The sequence below is a fragment of the Rattus rattus genome, chromosome 1, assembly GCF_011064425.1.
Source record: "Rattus rattus isolate New Zealand chromosome 1, Rrattus_CSIRO_v1, whole genome shotgun sequence".
Taxonomy (NCBI): Eukaryota; Metazoa; Chordata; class Mammalia; order Rodentia; family Muridae; genus Rattus; species Rattus rattus.
Window position 1 is genome coordinate 37665774 of NC_046154.1, and position 17922 is coordinate 37683695.

A 17922-nucleotide genomic window follows, 5' to 3' on the forward strand; every position below is an offset into this window, starting at 1 on the left:
TCCCATCCCTTCTTTCTCTGCAGCCCATTCTCCAAGCAGCAGCCTTTTTTTAACCATGTTACTCCTTACTGGCGATCTCAGGTTGGATCGCGCGTTAAAAACACCTAGTTGACCCTGCCCACCTCTAAATCCTACGTCGATTGGACTCCTTATTTGCATTCTCCTTGAGGCCCTATCTTTTCTAGGCCTTTTACAAACCTACCTTTTCCTGAAATGTCACCACCCAACTCTTCCTGCTTCCACTCCCAAACGCTGCGCTCGCCCAACCAAGAAGTGTTGGGCGTTTAAATTTCTGCCTCCATCAGAAAGCAGAAACTCACTGTCAAACTACTTCAATCAGTTAATAAAGAATGAATGAAGGTAGGCGGAAGGCTTCAGGAACAGAAGGTGCGTGTTTTAGTGTATAAAACAAGGCTAGCAACCCTTATCTACAGTGCTGCTTAGTTTAAAGAAAAAAAACAACCCACTAATATCCAATAAATGTGAGACGAAGTTAAATCTGATCGGTGGCCAGTATGAAATACATTCCTCGTACGCCCGGGGGAAACGATCACCCCCGCCCTAAACACGCTGAGTCGTGGCAGCCCGAGCGCCTGCGTGGTCCCTCCAAGGTGACTGGATCACCAAAAAGCATGAACCATTAAGAAGGCCTCAGCGTTCACCCAGCCGTGGGAAGGAACCCCTTATAGAAGGCCGGAGTAGGCCCAGCGGCCACAGCCCACGTGCGCGACAAGCGCAGCCCCGTGCGGGAACGTTCCCTCTGCGCGTCCTCCCGGTACTCTATGGTGTTCTCGGCCCAGGCTCTCATTCTAGTTCCGGTCTCTATGGCGGCGGAGGCCGGAGAAGCTGTGGGTCGGGCGAATTAGTCGCTAAAGGTACCAATGAGAGCACAGGAGCCGCGCAGCGTGAGCCAATAGGTGCTAGAGACCCGGTCAGGTGGTGAGATGGACAACGATGCAGGCCAATGGGAGAGGACGAGGGCGGGTCTACCGCGGGGCTTATCCCGCCCGTCCCGCCATTCTCGCTAGTTCGATCGGTAGCGGGAGCGGAGAGCGGACCCCAGAGAGCCCTGAGAGCCCCACCGCCGCCGCCGGCCTAGTCACCATCACACCCGGGAGGAGCCGCAGCCGTCGCCGCCGGCCCCAGTCACCATCACCGCAACCATGAGCAGCGAGGCCGAGACCCAGCAGCCGCCCGCCGCCCCCGCCGCCGCCCTCAGCGCCGCCGACACCAAGCCCGGCTCCACGGGCAGCGGCGCGGGTAGTGGCGGCCCGGGCGGCCTCACATCGGCGGCGCCCGCCGGCGGGGACAAGAAGGTCATCGGTGAGCGCCAGAAGGGACCGGGGGTGGGGCCGCGGGGCCAGACCGTTAGGCGACGCGGCCCGAGCCACCGACTACGCGGCCGCCCCTCCCCGGGGGCCCGCGGCGCGCACACCGGGATCCCGCCGCTGCTCCGGCGCTGCCGCCCTCCCCGCGCCCACCCGCCCCGGGGCCTCGTGCTCGGGGTCCCCGCCCGCCGCCTACGCAGCCGGAGCAGCGCGGGCTGCTTTCCCAGCCCTCACGTGCTCGCCTCCCGGGCGCACACCCACCTCGGACCCGCGCTACCCGGCGCACCCACGTGTGCGGCGAGGGCGGCGGCCCGGGCCTGCGGCCGGATCCTGGACGGACTTCCAGGGCCAGCTGGTGATTGGACGTTGTTGTGCTTTGTTTTCCAGCAACGAAGGTTTTGGGAACAGTAAAATGGTTCAATGTAAGGAACGGATACGGTTTCATCAACAGGTGAGATGCCGGTGTAGAAAGCTCGGGTCCGCCTCCTGCATGGGCAGTCTTCATGGGCTGGAGCCACCACGGGCATGACAGGGTGGGGGATTGGGACCTTGGGTTACTGGATTAGTGGTCCGTAGACTTGCTTTGTTTTGCCGTTACGTACCAATCTTGAGCTAGCCTCAAAGCTTTTGCACAAAGCAGGTCAAGGCAAGCGCGGCGCATGAACCATGCCCTAACAGTTACCTTGCATCAAACTGAGGCAACTCCAGGCTAAGCACGTTTTTAACCTTGACATCCTTTTCTGCTTCTTTGAAATTGCTATGTGAGAATGTGACCCACTAATTAACATACAGATGATCTTTCACCTTGTTAACCTCTCGGGAAACGTGATTTGACATGTCAAGTGCCTGAGATGTTATCTGTACTATGAGGTTCTGTTGCCTTTGTTTAGACGACTCAAATATGCAGTCCAATTTAGTACCTCGAACACATTTTCTTTAGCCAAAGAGGGCTCTTATTTGTCCAAACGGCAAGTAATACATCTGAAAGGAAATGGTTCTTCCTCATTTTTTATGTCTCCTACTTCCTTGTCAGGAATCATGTTGATCAAATCAATTTTTCTTAAGCTTGGCTATATCTTGTTGGAGTGGCCTTAAGTGCTTGGGAACTTTGCCTTGCTGGTATTTGGCTTAGAGTTGTAAACTATATCCTCATATCCAGAGAAGGATTTGTAGACGGCGGTGTTAAGTGCAGGCAGTGCCTGCACTCTGGGCTCACAAGGGAGCCCGGCATCTTTTTCAAGATGGCTGCCAAGGCTAGTGCAGTTGCATGGGTGTAGAGCACGGCGAGTGCCAGCAGCAATCCTGGCCGTACAGCTGTGAGACTTGGCGCCATTTCAGCATTTTCTCTCTTACATGCTCGCTTAGAAGGCGTTAAATAAGTAGATGGAGAAAAGAACGCTGAAGAGCGGCACAGTGCTTGTGAATGGGCAGCAGCTAAGCTTTTTATCGGAGTGATGAAAAACGTTCACTGAGCCACACACCAGTTGTGGAAACACTCAAGCAAAAGCGATTACAATCACTTAATGGTCTGTACTCTACAGTTGCAATTAGAAGGAAACATTTTGTTTTTCCAGACTAAGATTTCTCCTGTCACTGGCAGTTAGCCTTCCTGACCACCGATACATTTTCCATGTTTTTTTTCCCCCAGAGGGTTACTAGTGAGCAAAGAAAACTGTAATGCTTTGGTGCTTGTGCTAGTTGGTTTCCTGGTGGCTGCTGTTCGTGGGTTGGTTGAGATTTCCACCTGATGGTCCCAGGTGATGCCAGAGTGGTCTGCACTCGCCTTGCAAAGGACAGTGTTAACCCTCGCCCCATTGTAGCTAGCTAGCTAGCCAGCCCTCCTTAGCAGCCCTTCCAGTTGGGTAAATTGTAGTATTTGTGTGCATTTAATACCTTTTAATATTTGCCCGGGCTTGTCACGTTTTTTTGAAGCAGTATCTATCGGAGATGAGTCTATCTCGGTTGTTTTATATTGTGTGTTATGACCATGCCCTTAATATCAACTTAGTTGATCATCCTTCCGGGCAAGTTAAATGTAATTGGCTTTGATGACTTTGTTACACCAGCTTAACCTCAATTACTGATTTAACTGGTTAGAATGTGCTTTGTTTCTAAGCAGGTCTTTGTATTAATGCTGTGGGTTTTAGATGAGATAGAAGTTTGTCCTAGTTAGGAAAAGTATAGAGTACCAGACACTGGAAACACTTGACTCCAGATGTGGTGAGCCCATGTAGAATGGGGGATACAGTATTGTCACTGACTGGGTTTTATATTTTAGGGACTTTAGCTTTTTTATAATCTACATAGAAGATTTCATCTCTGCTTTTAGAGAGAGGTTTGTTGACTGAGGTGAATTCTTACAGCCTGGTCAGAGTCCTAAGGTTTTTATTTTCAATCACTGCTGGTTTTGTTGTAAATTTTTCAAATAAAGAGACTGGGGCTTTAACTTCTTTGGTGTATAGAGTGTCTAGTGTGCCTAAACCCCTGAGTTTGACCCATACACTGCATAAAAAAGCAAGGTGATCCCAGGGGGCAGGCTATCAGGAGCCCACTCCCTCAGTGAATTTAAGGACAGCCTGGATTGCATATCAAGACCCTGTCCTCACCCTCCTGAAAAACTTGAATAATGCCTGGGGTGGTGGTATATGCCTTTAGTCCTGCATTCAAGCTGAAGGGTTCAAGGACAGCCAAGGCTCCACAGAGACCCAGTTTCAAAAAACAAAGGACCACCGTAGAGGCATAATAATGTAGGAATTGGAAAAATTACTTGCTTCATCCCTTCCTAGATTGTGTTGACAGCCCCCCCCCCCAAGGACATGTAACTTAAACTATTTGCATCTCTTCCCCAAATAACTATTTGAGTTTAGGTTCTTATTCCTGAACACTTGTTTGGAGAAAAATGTGCATCAAGAACATTTTTCAGTGGAATGGTGTCTTTATGGGGGCAGAAGTTAGGGTTGGGATTATGGCTCAGTGATGGGATTCAGCATTCATTCAGAACGACACAGAGAGGTTCTGCTTGTCACTCAGCCTTTATTTACATCATCACTCTTTATCTCTTTTCTTTGAACCACAGTCTGTTACTTTAAAAAAGTAAGTGCACGCTTGTGTGTGAGAACACGTCTGTGCTATAAGCACTTGTTGTGCAGGTCAGAAAACAGACTGCATCTGAATTTGACATGGTTTCTGGGGGTTTGGACTCTGTTGTCAGGTTTGCACTGCAAGCATTTTCTCCAGGTGAACTATCTTCCCTGGCCCAATCTGTTCGTGTAATTACATTGCTAACTGCCATCTCTGCCTGACCTATGTACGTAGGCTTTTTCACCTGTGGTCTAAAAAGGTTAGCTTTGTGTTTAAAACTTAATGCTGTCAGTGTAAGTCTCCCTTTTGGGGTTTCCATGTATGTAACTATTTACTGCACTAACAGTGGTGTCAAGTTTAAGTGATTTAATCAGACTTAAAAACCTTGGAGATGGGGCTGGGGGTTTAGCTCAGTGGTAGAGCGCTTGCCTAACAAACGCAAGGCCCTGGGTTCGGTCCCCAGCTCTGAAAAAAAGAAAAAGAAAAAAAAAAAACTAAAAACCTTGGAGATTTAGATACTATATCCCTTGGAAACACAGGTTTGAGTGATTTGTCCCATAAAAACAGGAAGTTGTAGGAGCAGGATTTGAACTTATTATTATTCTGGAGTGTTTGTTCAACAACTGTTGTGTTGTACTCTGAAAATAGATCCTAGCCATTTTCAGTTTGGAGCTTATCCACAGTTAGATAATTTCTTAGGATGACGGACTGTTCCTGGCTATTTAAAGACTACATTGGAGTTTGCTAACACTAGTCCTCAGTTGTGACAGTTTGGCTACCTTTTATTTTACTGTGTTCCATAAGGTCCAGAGTTGCCATGAATTAAAAGAACTGGTTCACTATTCCATACTACTATTGAAGTGCAGTTGAGGAATTAAAGGAGAAAATACTTACTGGACTTCCTTAATCTTTTGGGTTTTGTTGAGTTTTGAGGTAATAAGGAAATGGGACTTTTCAAGGAGTTGGTGAGATTATAGATGTGTGCCACCAGACCTAGTGGTGTCATCTTGGTTGGCTCTTTGATACAGGGTCTCCCTGTGTTTTTACTACTTACTTAGCAGCTGAAGTTCCACTTTGGCAGGATGGGCAGGTGTCTTGATTTTCATATGGATATAGTCACCAACAGGACCAAAGGTGGCTCATGAAACAATACAAGAAAGCACACTTGGGCATAACCAAGTGACCCAACCATTGAAGGTGCTTCAAGTGCAAAGGCAATTCTGCTGGGGAAAGTAGGGGTTTGGATCCAGCTCATCAAGAACAGCAAGAAAATCACTGCTTTTGCCCAGTGACTATTGGTTTGGTCCAAAGGATCATGCAGTGGTGGCATTCCTAGAGTCCACTTTCAGTAGTAGCTAGTGCATCTCTGTTGCCCCTGTGGGAAAGCAAGAAAGATCAGAAACATAAATATTGATGGTAGCAATACATTTTTATATTCCAAATAAATTAGCTGAGTCTATATTATAATATTGCAAAGTCTAAAGTAATTTCATGGTAAAAATGAGCATTTTGTAGATTGGAACGGTTTTGACCAAAATCTCTTGAGCTTTTTAAAGCATTCTGTTTACTTCTATCTCAGAAGTCTCTTAACATGTATTAAAATTGGTGCTGCACAAGAAGACCTGAGAACTCCTCGACTGTGTTTGAGGAAGGGACATGCAAGAGGTTGACTGAATGCTGGGCACTTGAGTTACCTGCATTAACCTCCCATCTTAAGGTGACTGAAGTCTGCTAACTCAGTCACTGACTTGCAGCAGAATCCTCCTGTTGTGGTGCTTTCCCTCTGTTTGCCAGGTAGAATCATTTTGCTCTTAGAATATTCTAGAAAAGGCAATGAGTACATTCGCCTTCTGTTTTCTTATCCTGAGAACTCTAGTTGGTATCAGATGTTCTTTTTCTTATGAGGCTGGTTGGAGTCATGTTCTTCAGGCTTGTCTGAACCCTTGGAATCATCTATGGTCGTGTCTAAGAAATATGTAGTGGGATTTTAGGGTAAGCTAATAAGATGTGGAGCAATTTGTTGAGGGTAATCTTAAACTTACGTATATGGTATTATTTAAGACAGTAAGTAATGTGTATTAAAAAAAGCACTTCATAGGTTTTTGGAGTTTTTCGTTTTGTTTTTTGCTTGTCAATTCCCAGCACCACCATGGATGATTTCTTTGAGAAGACTCGAGACTTTGTTATTTTGTTCGATCCTGTTAAGTTTGCTTTTAACTTTACACACCTTGTGGGTAATTGTAGGGAGCTAGAGTTGCCTGGTAAGTAGGTATCCAAGCAATGATTTAGAGGTTTAATAGAACACTTGGCATGTTGTGTAGTTAGTGTGTGGCACAGGTAGGAATAAAAGGGGGCTCTGCGTTCAATGCAGATGACCACAGGTTGTATCAGTTCTGTGCTTTGTGAGGATTAGATGGTGTGTATAAAACCTAGTAATGTTTATAGGGTTTCATCCCCAATAGTAGAGGATGCTGTGTGTGAGCACCACATGCTTGCCTGATGCCCACAGCCCATAAAGGATACTGAACCTCTGCAATTGGAGCATCAGTTGTAGGTGCTGAGATCCAAGCCTGGCCCTGGCAAGGGCAGAGCAAGTGCTTTTCACCACTGAGCTGTCTGCAATTCATTCCAGTAGTGTTTCCCTCCCTGTCACTTTAATGTTCAAACCACTGCTGTTTTAGCTTGGGGAAATTGTATCTTAGGCACTGTCAATTTTCTTACTGATATCTGTATATACTTTGTAAGTAGGCTGGTCTAGTCACTCCTATTAAGTGCTCTGTGGTTTGGTTTTTACTTTTTCTGTGTATATCCACAAAACAAAGTATTCCTTAGGAAATAATGCTGTCTTGTTGCCAGCATTATCTTGTTTTTAAAACTAGATACATAACCCAGAAGCAATTGTTTATTGTGAATAAAATATACCCTCCATGGAACAGTAAATTTAAAGCATACTCATGGGTTTCTTGAAACAGGGTCCCGCTGTATATATATATCCCTAGCTGTTCTGGAACTCACTCTGATCTTGACTGACCTCAAATTCAGAGGTCCGCCTACCTCTGACTCCCAAGTACTGGGATTAAGGATTTGCACCATCATGACTGGTTCATTATTTTATTGCGTTCATTTATTGGGAGATTGGGGAACATTTATAGGTCAGAGGACAACTTGCAGCAGTTCTCCCTCTGTGGGTTCCAGGGATCCAATTCACATGGTCAGGCTCATCAAGAAAGCATCTTTACTTGCTGAACCATCTTACTGGCTCCGTCATTTTAAATAAGGCATTATCAAAACAGCAAATAATAGATGTGGTGGTACGCGCCTTTAATCCCAGCACTCTAGAGACAGATCTCCAGGTTTGACTTGAGGTCCGCCTGGTCTGCATATTGAGATTATCTATGTCTAAACATACACAAGCAATAGAGAGCAATTTTAATTAGGTAGAATAAATTTAGTGTTCGTATATTAAGTGTACTTAATATGAAACATGGTAGGATAGTGATTCTTGGGAGGGTGTTTGAAAAGATGTCTGTATATAAGCTCTGGCTTTTCCAGAACTCTCAGGTATCCACCTGATTGCCCCTCCCTCCTGCCATGCCCAGCCAGGATCTTTAGGTGTCATCCTGCAAGCCTGGTACCACCTCTGTCCCTGCATGCTCTGAGTCCCCAGCTTTAGAATAGTAGTTAGGCTGCTGTGACACAGCTTCAGTTAAACCTTTCTAGACTTGTCTCCCCTTCAGTATTGCCTACCCTTCGCATCTGTCCGTATTTGTTGTGCTTTAGAAATCTGGATTGGAAGAAGTTGTTGCTGGAGCAAATGAGATTAATTCTGTTCTTACCTATCTTGGAGGTGCCTTGTGTGCGGAATTACAGATGGGTGGACATCATGGTCAGCAGTCAATTTGTGTGGTGTTTTGTTTTTTTTGGAACGCAGTTGGGTTGTAGCCAGTTGAGTGTGTTGCGATCGTGCATCTATTTGTCTTCAAAGTTGAAGCCATTTTGTATGAATTCTTTGCATGCATTTTAGCAGTATGCCACTAGTGTCTTTGGTCATTGAATTAAGATATTAGAACTACTACTGAGACATTTCTCTGGCTTACCAATAGTGGAGGGGGTCACTAAAGGAAAGGAAGTCTGTTTTTCCAGTACTTCTGGTTCCTAATGAATGCTCGCTTCCAGTTTCCAATTAGTGTGAGTTTTCCATTTTTGTCCCAAGAAAGATAGCTTGAATGACTTCATTGGGTGGCCCTTTAGTCTAAGGCTTGGTCAGTTCCTATCTGAACTTTGAACTTTGACCTAACTAACTTGCTGGGCTCTGCTTATTCAGTGGTCCTTATAATCAAGGACTATTCTCTGCAATAAATTTTATCACACATTCTTCTAATGAAAAACTTGTCTGTTTTCCTGGTAAACCCCTGCAAATAATCCTGGCCAGTACTGTGGAAGCTGAGGCAGAGCTCATAAGCTAAAGATCAGGCTGGGCTTAAGTATCAAAAAAAAAAAAAAAAAAAAAAGTTTTGCTATTACATTTGGCAAATTTCACTTGCCTAAGGATTGTGAAATCTATGATAGGAGGTGAAAGGATTGTGTATACTATTAGAAATAGTATTAGGCACATAAGTGAGGTATACATGGTTTACATTTTGCTATTTTCTGTGTTGTGTTTTTTTGGAGGTTAGAAATGGTGAGAAGGAAGTGGAAATGACTCTACTGTTAGTAATGCTGGCTGTAGATAAAGGTGTGTGCTGGGTTATTGTTAATGTTTAATAGGGCAAAGACTCAGAGAGGTGTGGCTTGTCACTTCTATACTTTGAATTATGGCTCATTTTGTTACAGTGCCTTAGACATGTTTGCTTATCTTACAGGTAGTGAGTGGGCTTATCACTGTTTGTAACAGTTCAGTCTTTTTTTTTTTTTTTTTTTTTTTTTAAGGTTTATTTATTATATATAAGTACACTGTCGCTGTCTTCAGACACACCAGAAGAGGGCATCAGATCTCATTACAGATGGTTGTGAGCCACCGTGTGGTTGCTGGGATTTGAACTCAGGACCTCTGGAAGAGCAGAGGATGACTCTTAACCACTGAGCCATCTCTCTAGCCCAACAGTTCAGTCTTAAAAGCAGATTTCATGCAGCTTGTTTTTTCACTGTCTTTTTTTCCTGGCTTACCTACCAAAGATGTGAACATGTGTTTCTCCAATGTTCTTAATGTCGCCCCAGCACACACTCAGTAAAAGTCAGAAATTAGTTCCCACTTAATCCTAGACAGCTAGGGACTCTGGGAAATTGGGGGTGTCCACTGACCAGGCTTGTTTTTAATCAGTCTTACACAGTGAGACTTGCATTCAGCTTCTTCACTTGTTACTCTCTTCTGTCTTACAGGAATGACACCAAGGAAGACGTATTTGTACACCAGGTGAGTGCTCATATAGATTCTCTGTACTTCTGGCTCAGAACTTGTAAGAAGGGTGGGCGGGTGTGTTCTCAGCTGTGGTTCTTTGCTAAAGGTTAAGTCGGAGGATGAGTTCATTTAGTTTAAAAGAGTAAAAAGCGTGGTTAAAGTGTGGAGTGAAGCATTGCATTGGAGAGTCATGCCTGTTTAGACAAATAGCCACCATGAGTTTAAACCTGAGTAGTGTATCTGTAAATACGCAGGGCATTGGCAAGACATGGACTGCTGGAGAGTCAGGCAATGGGATAGAGCTACAAATCACAGTTGTCAGTCTTGTAAAACAGAAAATAGGAAGCCAGTGTTGTATAAGGCAGATCTTACTTGTCCTGAAGCATTTCAAATGCTTTCTGTTTACACCTTTAGAATTGATGAGAAATTTAAATCCTCAGTAGAGATTTAACATTAAGCACAAAATACTGCAGCCAAGTTGTGATTGGTCAGTAGATACCTTTAATTGGCTGCAAATGCTTTTGGAGGAGGACTTAGCCAAGCAGAACTGCATCCAGAGTAGAAGAGTGCCTTGACAGAGCTTGGGTGGCAGCATCCTCTTTAGAAATTAACAGGTTAGCATTTCATAGCTCCTAGAAATGCCCAAAGAAATGAGATTCAGAGGGAAATCCCTGTATAGATTCTAGTATATCTAAAACCTTATGGAATATAAGTATGCAAGCATTTAAATTTTAAATGTAAATTAACTGCTCATATCTTTAAAAGATTAATGCCCTTGTTGGAGAAAGGTGACTTTACCTTTCCTCTCACGTGCTAAAAATAATAGACTCAAACAGACAAGCAACAAGACTTATTAAAGTCTCACTGCCCCTGGCAGCCACGGCAGATTAGAAGGGGCTAACGGTGAATGCTGACGTGCTTCGGGGTTTTATTTATTGCATGCTTCTGCCATCCCCTATGACTGCAAATAATTGACAGTTGGCTACATATAAAAGGTATGAAACTACGGCAGTTCAGATGACAGATGAGATCAATTATTTGACTCAACTCACCCAGTCGCATTATCCCACAAAGTGTCACCAATATGCTTTCCTACTTATTTTGCAAGTGGTTTCCACATGGAGTTGTTCTTGGGACTTGGCTGCTCAGGTCGTGGTGGTGTATCAAGTAGACTCCGGTTCTGGGCACCGGAGCTTAATTGGCCTCAGCTTTGTTGGTTGTCCTGCCTCCTCTGGGATGGAGGTGCATGGGTGATCCTGTAATGGATACTGCTGTGATGTGGAATGAACGTGGGATCTGGAGTCCCAAGACCTGGATTAGAAAAGTTCCCCTGCCACTCAATAGCTGTTGACCTTGGGCAGGCACTCATAATTCTCAAAAGCTCTAATAATGTAATACTTAACTGTTTTCTGGGGCGGTAATAACCAACAGTCCATACAGAGAGAATACAGTGGCATCTACCGATACATGTGAAATGCATTAATTAACATGGAAGTGTTCATCACAGACCGGCTGGAAGGGATTTGGTTGACATTTGTAATTGAGTTTGATATAGTCAAGGGACAAGAGTTGTTACTGGTCGGAGTTGAAGCATGTAAAACTGAACTCTCCTGTCATCTAAACTGGCCATGTGTTGGGCTAGCTTCTGCTATTAAGTGCAGTCTTTGGGGAATAAGTGGAGGCCTCATTTTGTCCCAAGCTTCATATGCGATGCTTTTCCCAAAAGCATCTTACTTTACACATTGTTGTGTCTGTCTTGAGTATTAAATTACTTTAGTTTGTAAAAAGTGGTAAAATGCTGGGGCCTTGTAAGATTGGAGTCTTTTGGTTGAGGTTGGGGGTATCATTGGTCCTTGCTTTCCTAAATTATTGACAGTTTGGTCTTACGTAAAGCAAATATTAAGTGTATATCCAAGGTAAAAATGATGTTGACGCTGGTACATTTAACATGAAAAAGCACGTTCTTCTCCCCTGTTAATCTATTTTTGGAATGATGTTACTAGACTGCCATAAAGAAGAATAACCCCAGGAAGTACCTTCGCAGTGTAGGAGATGGAGAGACTGTGGAGTTTGATGTTGTTGAAGGAGAAAAGGTGAGGATGCTTTTTGTGTAAAGGTTTGACTTCGGTATGGAAATCATGTGGAGATCTCATCCGTTAGGATGGTGGCTCTAATTGGATGGATGATGTGTTCTGGTGATCACATGAACACAGGTGCATCAAGCCTACTGTGCTGGCTGCAGTTAGAGAGCAGTCTCTTCAGAAGAGTGAGGAGCTGATGATGTAGTCATTCCTATGCACCCTTTACCCATGCACACAACGACCTCCATTTTGTTTTCTCTTGGGTTTGGTTTTTTTTTCCCCCTCCCCAGCTCTTGTGAAATTTATTGAATATTTGGATTTCCTTCGTTATTGTCAATAAATAATGACTTTTGTAGGGTGCGGAGGCAGCAAATGTTACAGGCCCTGGTGGAGTTCCAGTTCAAGGCAGTAAATACGCAGCAGACCGTAACCATTATAGACGCTATCCACGTCGTAGGGGTCCTCCACGCAATTACCAGCAAAATTACCAGAATAGTGAGAGTGGGGAAAAGAATGAAGGATCGGAAAGCGCTCCTGAAGGCCAGGCCCAACAACGCCGGCCCTATCGCAGGCGAAGGTTCCCACCTTACTACATGCGGAGACCCTATGCGCGTCGACCACAGTATTCCAACCCCCCTGTGCAAGGAGAAGTGATGGAGGTAAGTGCCAAAAGCAAAAGGAGTTGACACAGAGTGTGACATGACAGCACTTTTGTTTGCTTGTCCTGGGAATTGAACCTAGGGCTTTGAGGATGGTAGGCAGCTGCTGAATGATCAGCAGCCATCCTGCTCCTTGTTACAGCTTTTGAGAAAGATTGTGTCTTGACTGGAATTTTCTCCTAAATTACCCTGTTACCCACCGGATGCACATGAGATAGTGACAAACCTCCAGGTTTGCTAATTTATGGTGTGATCATAATTGTTAGATGGTTTGTGCTCAAGAGTTGGAAGTTAGCTGGGCAGTGCTGGCGTGTGCCTTTAGCCCCAGCATTCTGGAGGCAGAAGATAGCACGGGGGCTATGTAGAAAGACCCTGTTTCAAAACAAAGAAACAAAAAGTTTGAATTTGCCTGATTGGGATTTTGCTGCTGATCAAATAGACTTTGATTTCTGATGTCTTCCAGGGTGCTGACAACCAGGGTGCAGGAGAGCAAGGTAGACCAGTGAGACAGAATATGTATCGGGGTTACAGACCACGATTCCGCAGGTATGGTCCATCAAAGCCTGTTTCTGTTAGGTTCTTCAGCCAGATGTTTACCCAGCACCACGCTTCTCTTTCCTGAATTAATACTTCACGTTGTCTTTCTCCCACCCCACCCCCAGCTAGAGTACTGAACCCAGGGCCTTGTGCTTGCTAAGCAAGTGCTCTGCCTGCCACTGAGGTAAATCCCGAACCCTGGCACCGTTCCTTTTCAATGATCTGAAAGTGATCCTGAAGTAAGCGGTCTGAGGGTACTCTTTGCATTTTGGTACTGCTTTAAAATAGCTTGTGTAGTTTACTCTTTCTCTGTTTTTCTTTATTTCTTAAGCAAGAGTGTAGAATTCCAAATTTTCTATCCTTGGAAAGGTAAGAGTAGTTCAAATAACAGTGTCGACAGCGTGCTTACTTAGGGGAGAAGGAAGGCCAGGGTGATCTTGGAAGCACTGGGAGGTGTCTGCTGCCCATCACAGCATCCAGGAGTCAGCCTGAGCCAGGTAGGATCTGTCCACCCGCCTCGGGATAGAAATACTGGGTAGTAGGAATTGTAGGTAAAAGGAGGAAGCACTGGGGTGAGGGAAGGTTTCATGAGCACCAGTCCTCATTGCTCAAGCTTCAAGGGTTAAAAAAAACCAGTAAGGTTACATAGATGGCTATGTGTGCTACACATGGAGACTGGATTAGCGGCTAGTTTTTCCACCCCACCTCAGAATTTGGGATTGTCTGATAGGATACACTGGTGAGTATTCTCCTGACTCTGACCCTCCCTCCCCACCCTCATGTATGTTGTTTGTGTGTATGTCAACATTTGTGATCTTTCCTAATCATTTCCCTCAGTTTTTTTAAATAAAAGTTTTTACTGGATCTGTAATTTATGGACTGAGCTGGACTGGCTGGTCAGCGAGCCCTTGCTTTCTCTCCCTGGTGTCAGCATCACTCACCACCAAGGTTTTTATGTGGCACTGGTGCTCCTTATACATGAGCTGTCTCCCTCCAAGAAGGAGAATGTTTAAGTTGCCTGAGCTGCCAGCCTCAAACTATACCAGCCTCCCTGCCTTGGCCTTCTGAGTAGCTAGAATGAAGGGCAATTACCACGGTTTGAATTTATTTTTGAGGCATGTCTCACCTGGTAATTCTGACTGGCCCAGAACTCTTAGAAATTGCTTGCCTCTACCTCTTGGGGCTAGAATTAAAAGGTGTGCACCTCCTTGCTTACTTCCCCGTGTGTTACTCATTTGTTTTGAGATAAGTTTTTTATGTAGCCCTGACTATTCTGAAACTCTGTAGGCCAGGTTGTCCTCAAATCCAGAGATAGATCCAGATCCACCTGCCTCTGCCTCCTGAGTGCTGGGATTAAAGGCCTGTGCCCAATGTCCTGTGCTCTTAAGATTATTAGGGACCTTTTGATGGTTCACTAAATATGAAGTTGGCTATATATTTCTTAGATTTATTTGTATGTTTTGCTTGCATGTATGTATGCTCAGCACATGTATGACTAGCTGGCACTCTTGGTCAGAGGCATCAGATCTCTTGGTACTGATGTTAAGAACAGGTAGTTGTGGATAGCGAGTACAGAACCTAACCAAAAATACCCTTTGAACTAGCAGGCGTTTTGACAGGCTCTCTGTTAGTGGGCATTATTTTCTTGTGTTATCCTTGTGCTCAATTCCTGCTGTCCATTTTTGATGATTGACTCTGAGTGTGTTAATATCAACCCATTACCATAGTATAAAACAGTCTATGCATTAGTCTACAGGTGTCAACAACTGAATCTTCTGTTTGCTTTTATACTGTAGAGCTTTTAAAATCTCTCAAATTTTCTGGTATTTTGAGCAAATACTGCATGCCTGCCTTTTGTAAAGATAGATTTAAAATTAATTTTGCAAGGTTTTTGTTTGTTCCAAATGTGTATGAAAGTTTGCCTGCATGTATGTCTGTCCATGGAAGTCAGAAGAGCCTGTGGGTTCCCTTGGAACTGGAGTTAGGGTTGGTTGTGAGCCACTATGTGGGTGCTAGGAATCAAGCACTGGTCTGGTCCTCTGAAAACAAGTGTCGTTCACTATGGAGCCATCTCGATAGCTGCCCTTGAATTAATTTTATGGTAGATAATACATTTCACTTTATAGTCCACACAAAGTATAGGATTTTCTGATCATGCCACAAATTGGTCACTTCTCAGTTGATTGCTTGTCACTTTAAGTGCTGTGGTAGTAAATGAAACGTGCCACGCATGTATAAGTACATGGTGAGAAGAAAAATCTGATTGCTCCTGAGCAAATAGAAGGAAATATTAAGACACGTGGGATGTGTGGCTACTTTTGATGGAAAGGAGACTGGTATGGGTAAGAAAATGGGGTGGAGGATTTCAGTGTATGAGAAGTGGAGTGAGAGATTAAAAGTTACTGGCAGGAAAAGTCTAGTGAAAGTTGCCCCCGCATGGTTCAGTTTCCAAGCATTTGAGCAGCAGGCTCAGCTTTATTGACCTTGGTCTATATGAATAAAATAGCATATGTTTACACACTTGGTTTTAGAGGGCAGCTTACTGTTGCAGTAAGAATTATAAAGGAGCGTTTTCTGCTCTGCCACACTCCCTCCCTCCTGACTGTCTCCCTTTTACTGCCCTCTCTGTGCAGACCCCTAGGCAGTAGGCCTCTCAGCCATTTCTTTTACACACTGTCCTCTTTAGCCCAGTAAAATCAAAGTTCCAGAAAATTATAATTTAGCAATTAGAATATATGTTAAATCTATAATATATCCACACAATAAACTAAAACCAATTGATAAGGATATAAATTGCCCACCTAGATTAAGATAAATTTGCCTACAGAAATCCATCCCAGCTGCCTTGGCAATTCAGGACCCCAGATCTGGGTCATCCTCCCCAGTCTCCCTCCTTCTCTCCCACCTTACAGAAACTTTGTTCCTTCCTTATTCTTTTACTGTCAAATTATAACCTTGATCTGACTTGTGCCAGCCCTTACCTGCATAACGACATCAACCTACAGCTTGAAAATGGGTGGTAAACCCAAGTACCAAATGTTATCATTGTGGCTAGGCTAGAGGAAGAAAGCTGTCACTGTCTTCTGAGATCATGCAGTGTTCATTTCAGGGGCCCTCCTCGCCAAAGACAGCCTAGAGAGGATGGCAATGAAGAGGACAAAGAAAATCAAGGAGATGAGACCCAAGGTCAGCAGCCACCTCAACGTCGGTATCGCCGCAACTTCAATTACCGACGCAGACGCCCAGAGAACCCTAAACCACAAGATGGCAAAGAGACAAAAGCAGCCGATCCACCAGCTGAGAATTCGTCCGCTCCCGAGGCTGAGCAGGGCGGGGCTGAGTAAATGCCGGCTTACCATCTCTACCATCATCCGGGTAAGTGGGCACTCTGGCTTGTACTGCGCTGAGCTTTCTAAATTTCTCAGTCAGTTCTGATTTTGGTAGAAAGCTAAGCAAAGTCTTAACTTCCTGTGCTCTGAAGACAGTGTTGTGAATTTTAGGAAGGTTTGAAAAATAGCCTTGCCAGGTTTGATAGTGCCCACCTTTAGTTGCAGCACCTAGGCAGAAAGAAGCCTGGCAGGTTTCTGAGTTGGAATCTGAGGTCTGTCGTTCCTAGCTTGCCTTGCAGCTGGCTCTCCTGGCTCTTAGCTCTCAGCACTCCCCTTCTGTACCAAAGACTGACTGTCTGTATGTACCCAGGGTATGTTAAATGTGCTGTTGGGAATCAGCCTTTAAGCGAAAGCAAAACAAGGTGGGTAGAGTGATGGAGCTGCTATTCTAGAGTGTGGTCCACTAGCTAAAGACTTGGGGATGGTAAATAAGCGTCTTTTCTTTGCAGTTTGGTCATCCAACAAGAAGAAATGAATATGAAATTCCAGCAATAAGAAATGAACAAAGATTGGAGCTGAAGACCTTAAGTGCTTGCTTTTTGCCCGTTGACCAGATCCACTAGAACTGTCTGCATTATCTATGCAGCATGGGGTTTTTATTATTTTTACCTAAAGATGTCTCTTTTTGGTAATGACAAACGTGTTTTTTAAGAGAAAAAAAAGGCCTGGTTTTTCTCAATATACTTTTAACGGTTTTTAAATTGTTTCATATCTGGTCAAGTTGAGATTTTTAAGAACTTCATTTTTAATTTGTAATAAAGTTTACAACTTGATTTTTTCAAAAAAGTCAACAAACTGCAAGCACCTGTTAATAAAGGTCTTAAATAATACTGTCTGTCTACTAGTTTTGTCATAATTCAGTAATCCCCACTTGCAGGATAACAGGTAACACTGGAAATATACCCACAGGGAGCAGGATGTCAGGAGTGCTCTGCAAGACCTCTCCAGAGCCCTGGGTAGGAAAGGTTTCTTTGCTGCAAAGTAAAGGAGTACAGGAGTTTTACAGGGCTGGGCTGGGCAAGTCTGTGGGTGGTATTTCCCTGTAGAGAGGCGCCATAGAGCACATTAGCATTACACTAAAGAACTTCTAGGAGACGAATAGGAATTGGAAGACTTCAGCAGTCTATTAACATAAGCATGTTAGTGCTCATACTAGCCATGGTGACTGCTGTAAGTACTCTGCTGGCAAGAGCACACTGAAAGGAATTCCTGGTAAGATTCACAGGGGTCAGTTTAGCAATGCCACAGACAGTGTTGGTTACAGCCTAATGTTGGTTGTACATAGATGTTTATACTAATGAATTTTCTAGGAACAACCATGAAATGAATATACAAGCATTGAAGCCTTCCAGGTCATTTTATATTAAAATAGTAAGTAACAGCAGCTGAATCACCTGAGAGACCTAGAATCTGGTAGGTTTTTTTGGTCCTTGAAGCTTGGTGCCTCAG

At 44.3% G+C, this 17922-nt stretch overlaps 1 protein-coding gene across 2 annotated transcripts; it reads left to right on the forward strand.

Annotated features, from left to right (window-relative positions):
- Window positions 1–800: 800 nt before the first annotated feature.
- Ybx1 (Y-box binding protein 1) lies at window positions 801–17303 on the forward strand. 2 transcript variants are annotated; one of them, XM_032899148.1, is made up of 8 exons: window positions 801–1323; window positions 1716–1779; window positions 9789–9822; window positions 11811–11900; window positions 12245–12547; window positions 13011–13093; window positions 16182–16459; window positions 16923–17303. In XM_032899148.1, exons 1-7 carry the CDS (start codon window positions 1164–1166, stop codon window positions 16426–16428), a joined length of 981 nt encoding a protein of 326 aa, XP_032755039.1. In that variant the 5' UTR covers window positions 801–1163; the 3' UTR covers window positions 16429–16459; window positions 16923–17303. The 2 variants fall into 2 exon arrangements, with proteins under 2 accessions (XP_032755039.1, XP_032755040.1); XM_032899149.1 differs by having other exon boundaries at window positions 16194–16459.
- The last annotated feature ends 619 nt before the right edge of the window (window positions 17304–17922 follow it).

Excerpts from the sequence above, each read along its gene's own strand:
- Ybx1 (XM_032899148.1), top strand. The coding sequence starts at position 1,164 with ATGAGCAGCGAGGCCGAGACCCAGCAGCCGCCCGCCGCCCCCGCCGCC. Across the intron at positions 1,780-9,788 it reads GGATACGGTTTCATCAACAG|GAATGACACCAAGGAAGACG; the intron begins GTGAGATGCCGG and ends TCTGTCTTACAG. Across the intron at positions 13,094-16,181 it reads TACAGACCACGATTCCGCAG|TGTTCATTTCAGGGGCCCTC; the intron begins GTATGGTCCATC and ends GAGATCATGCAG.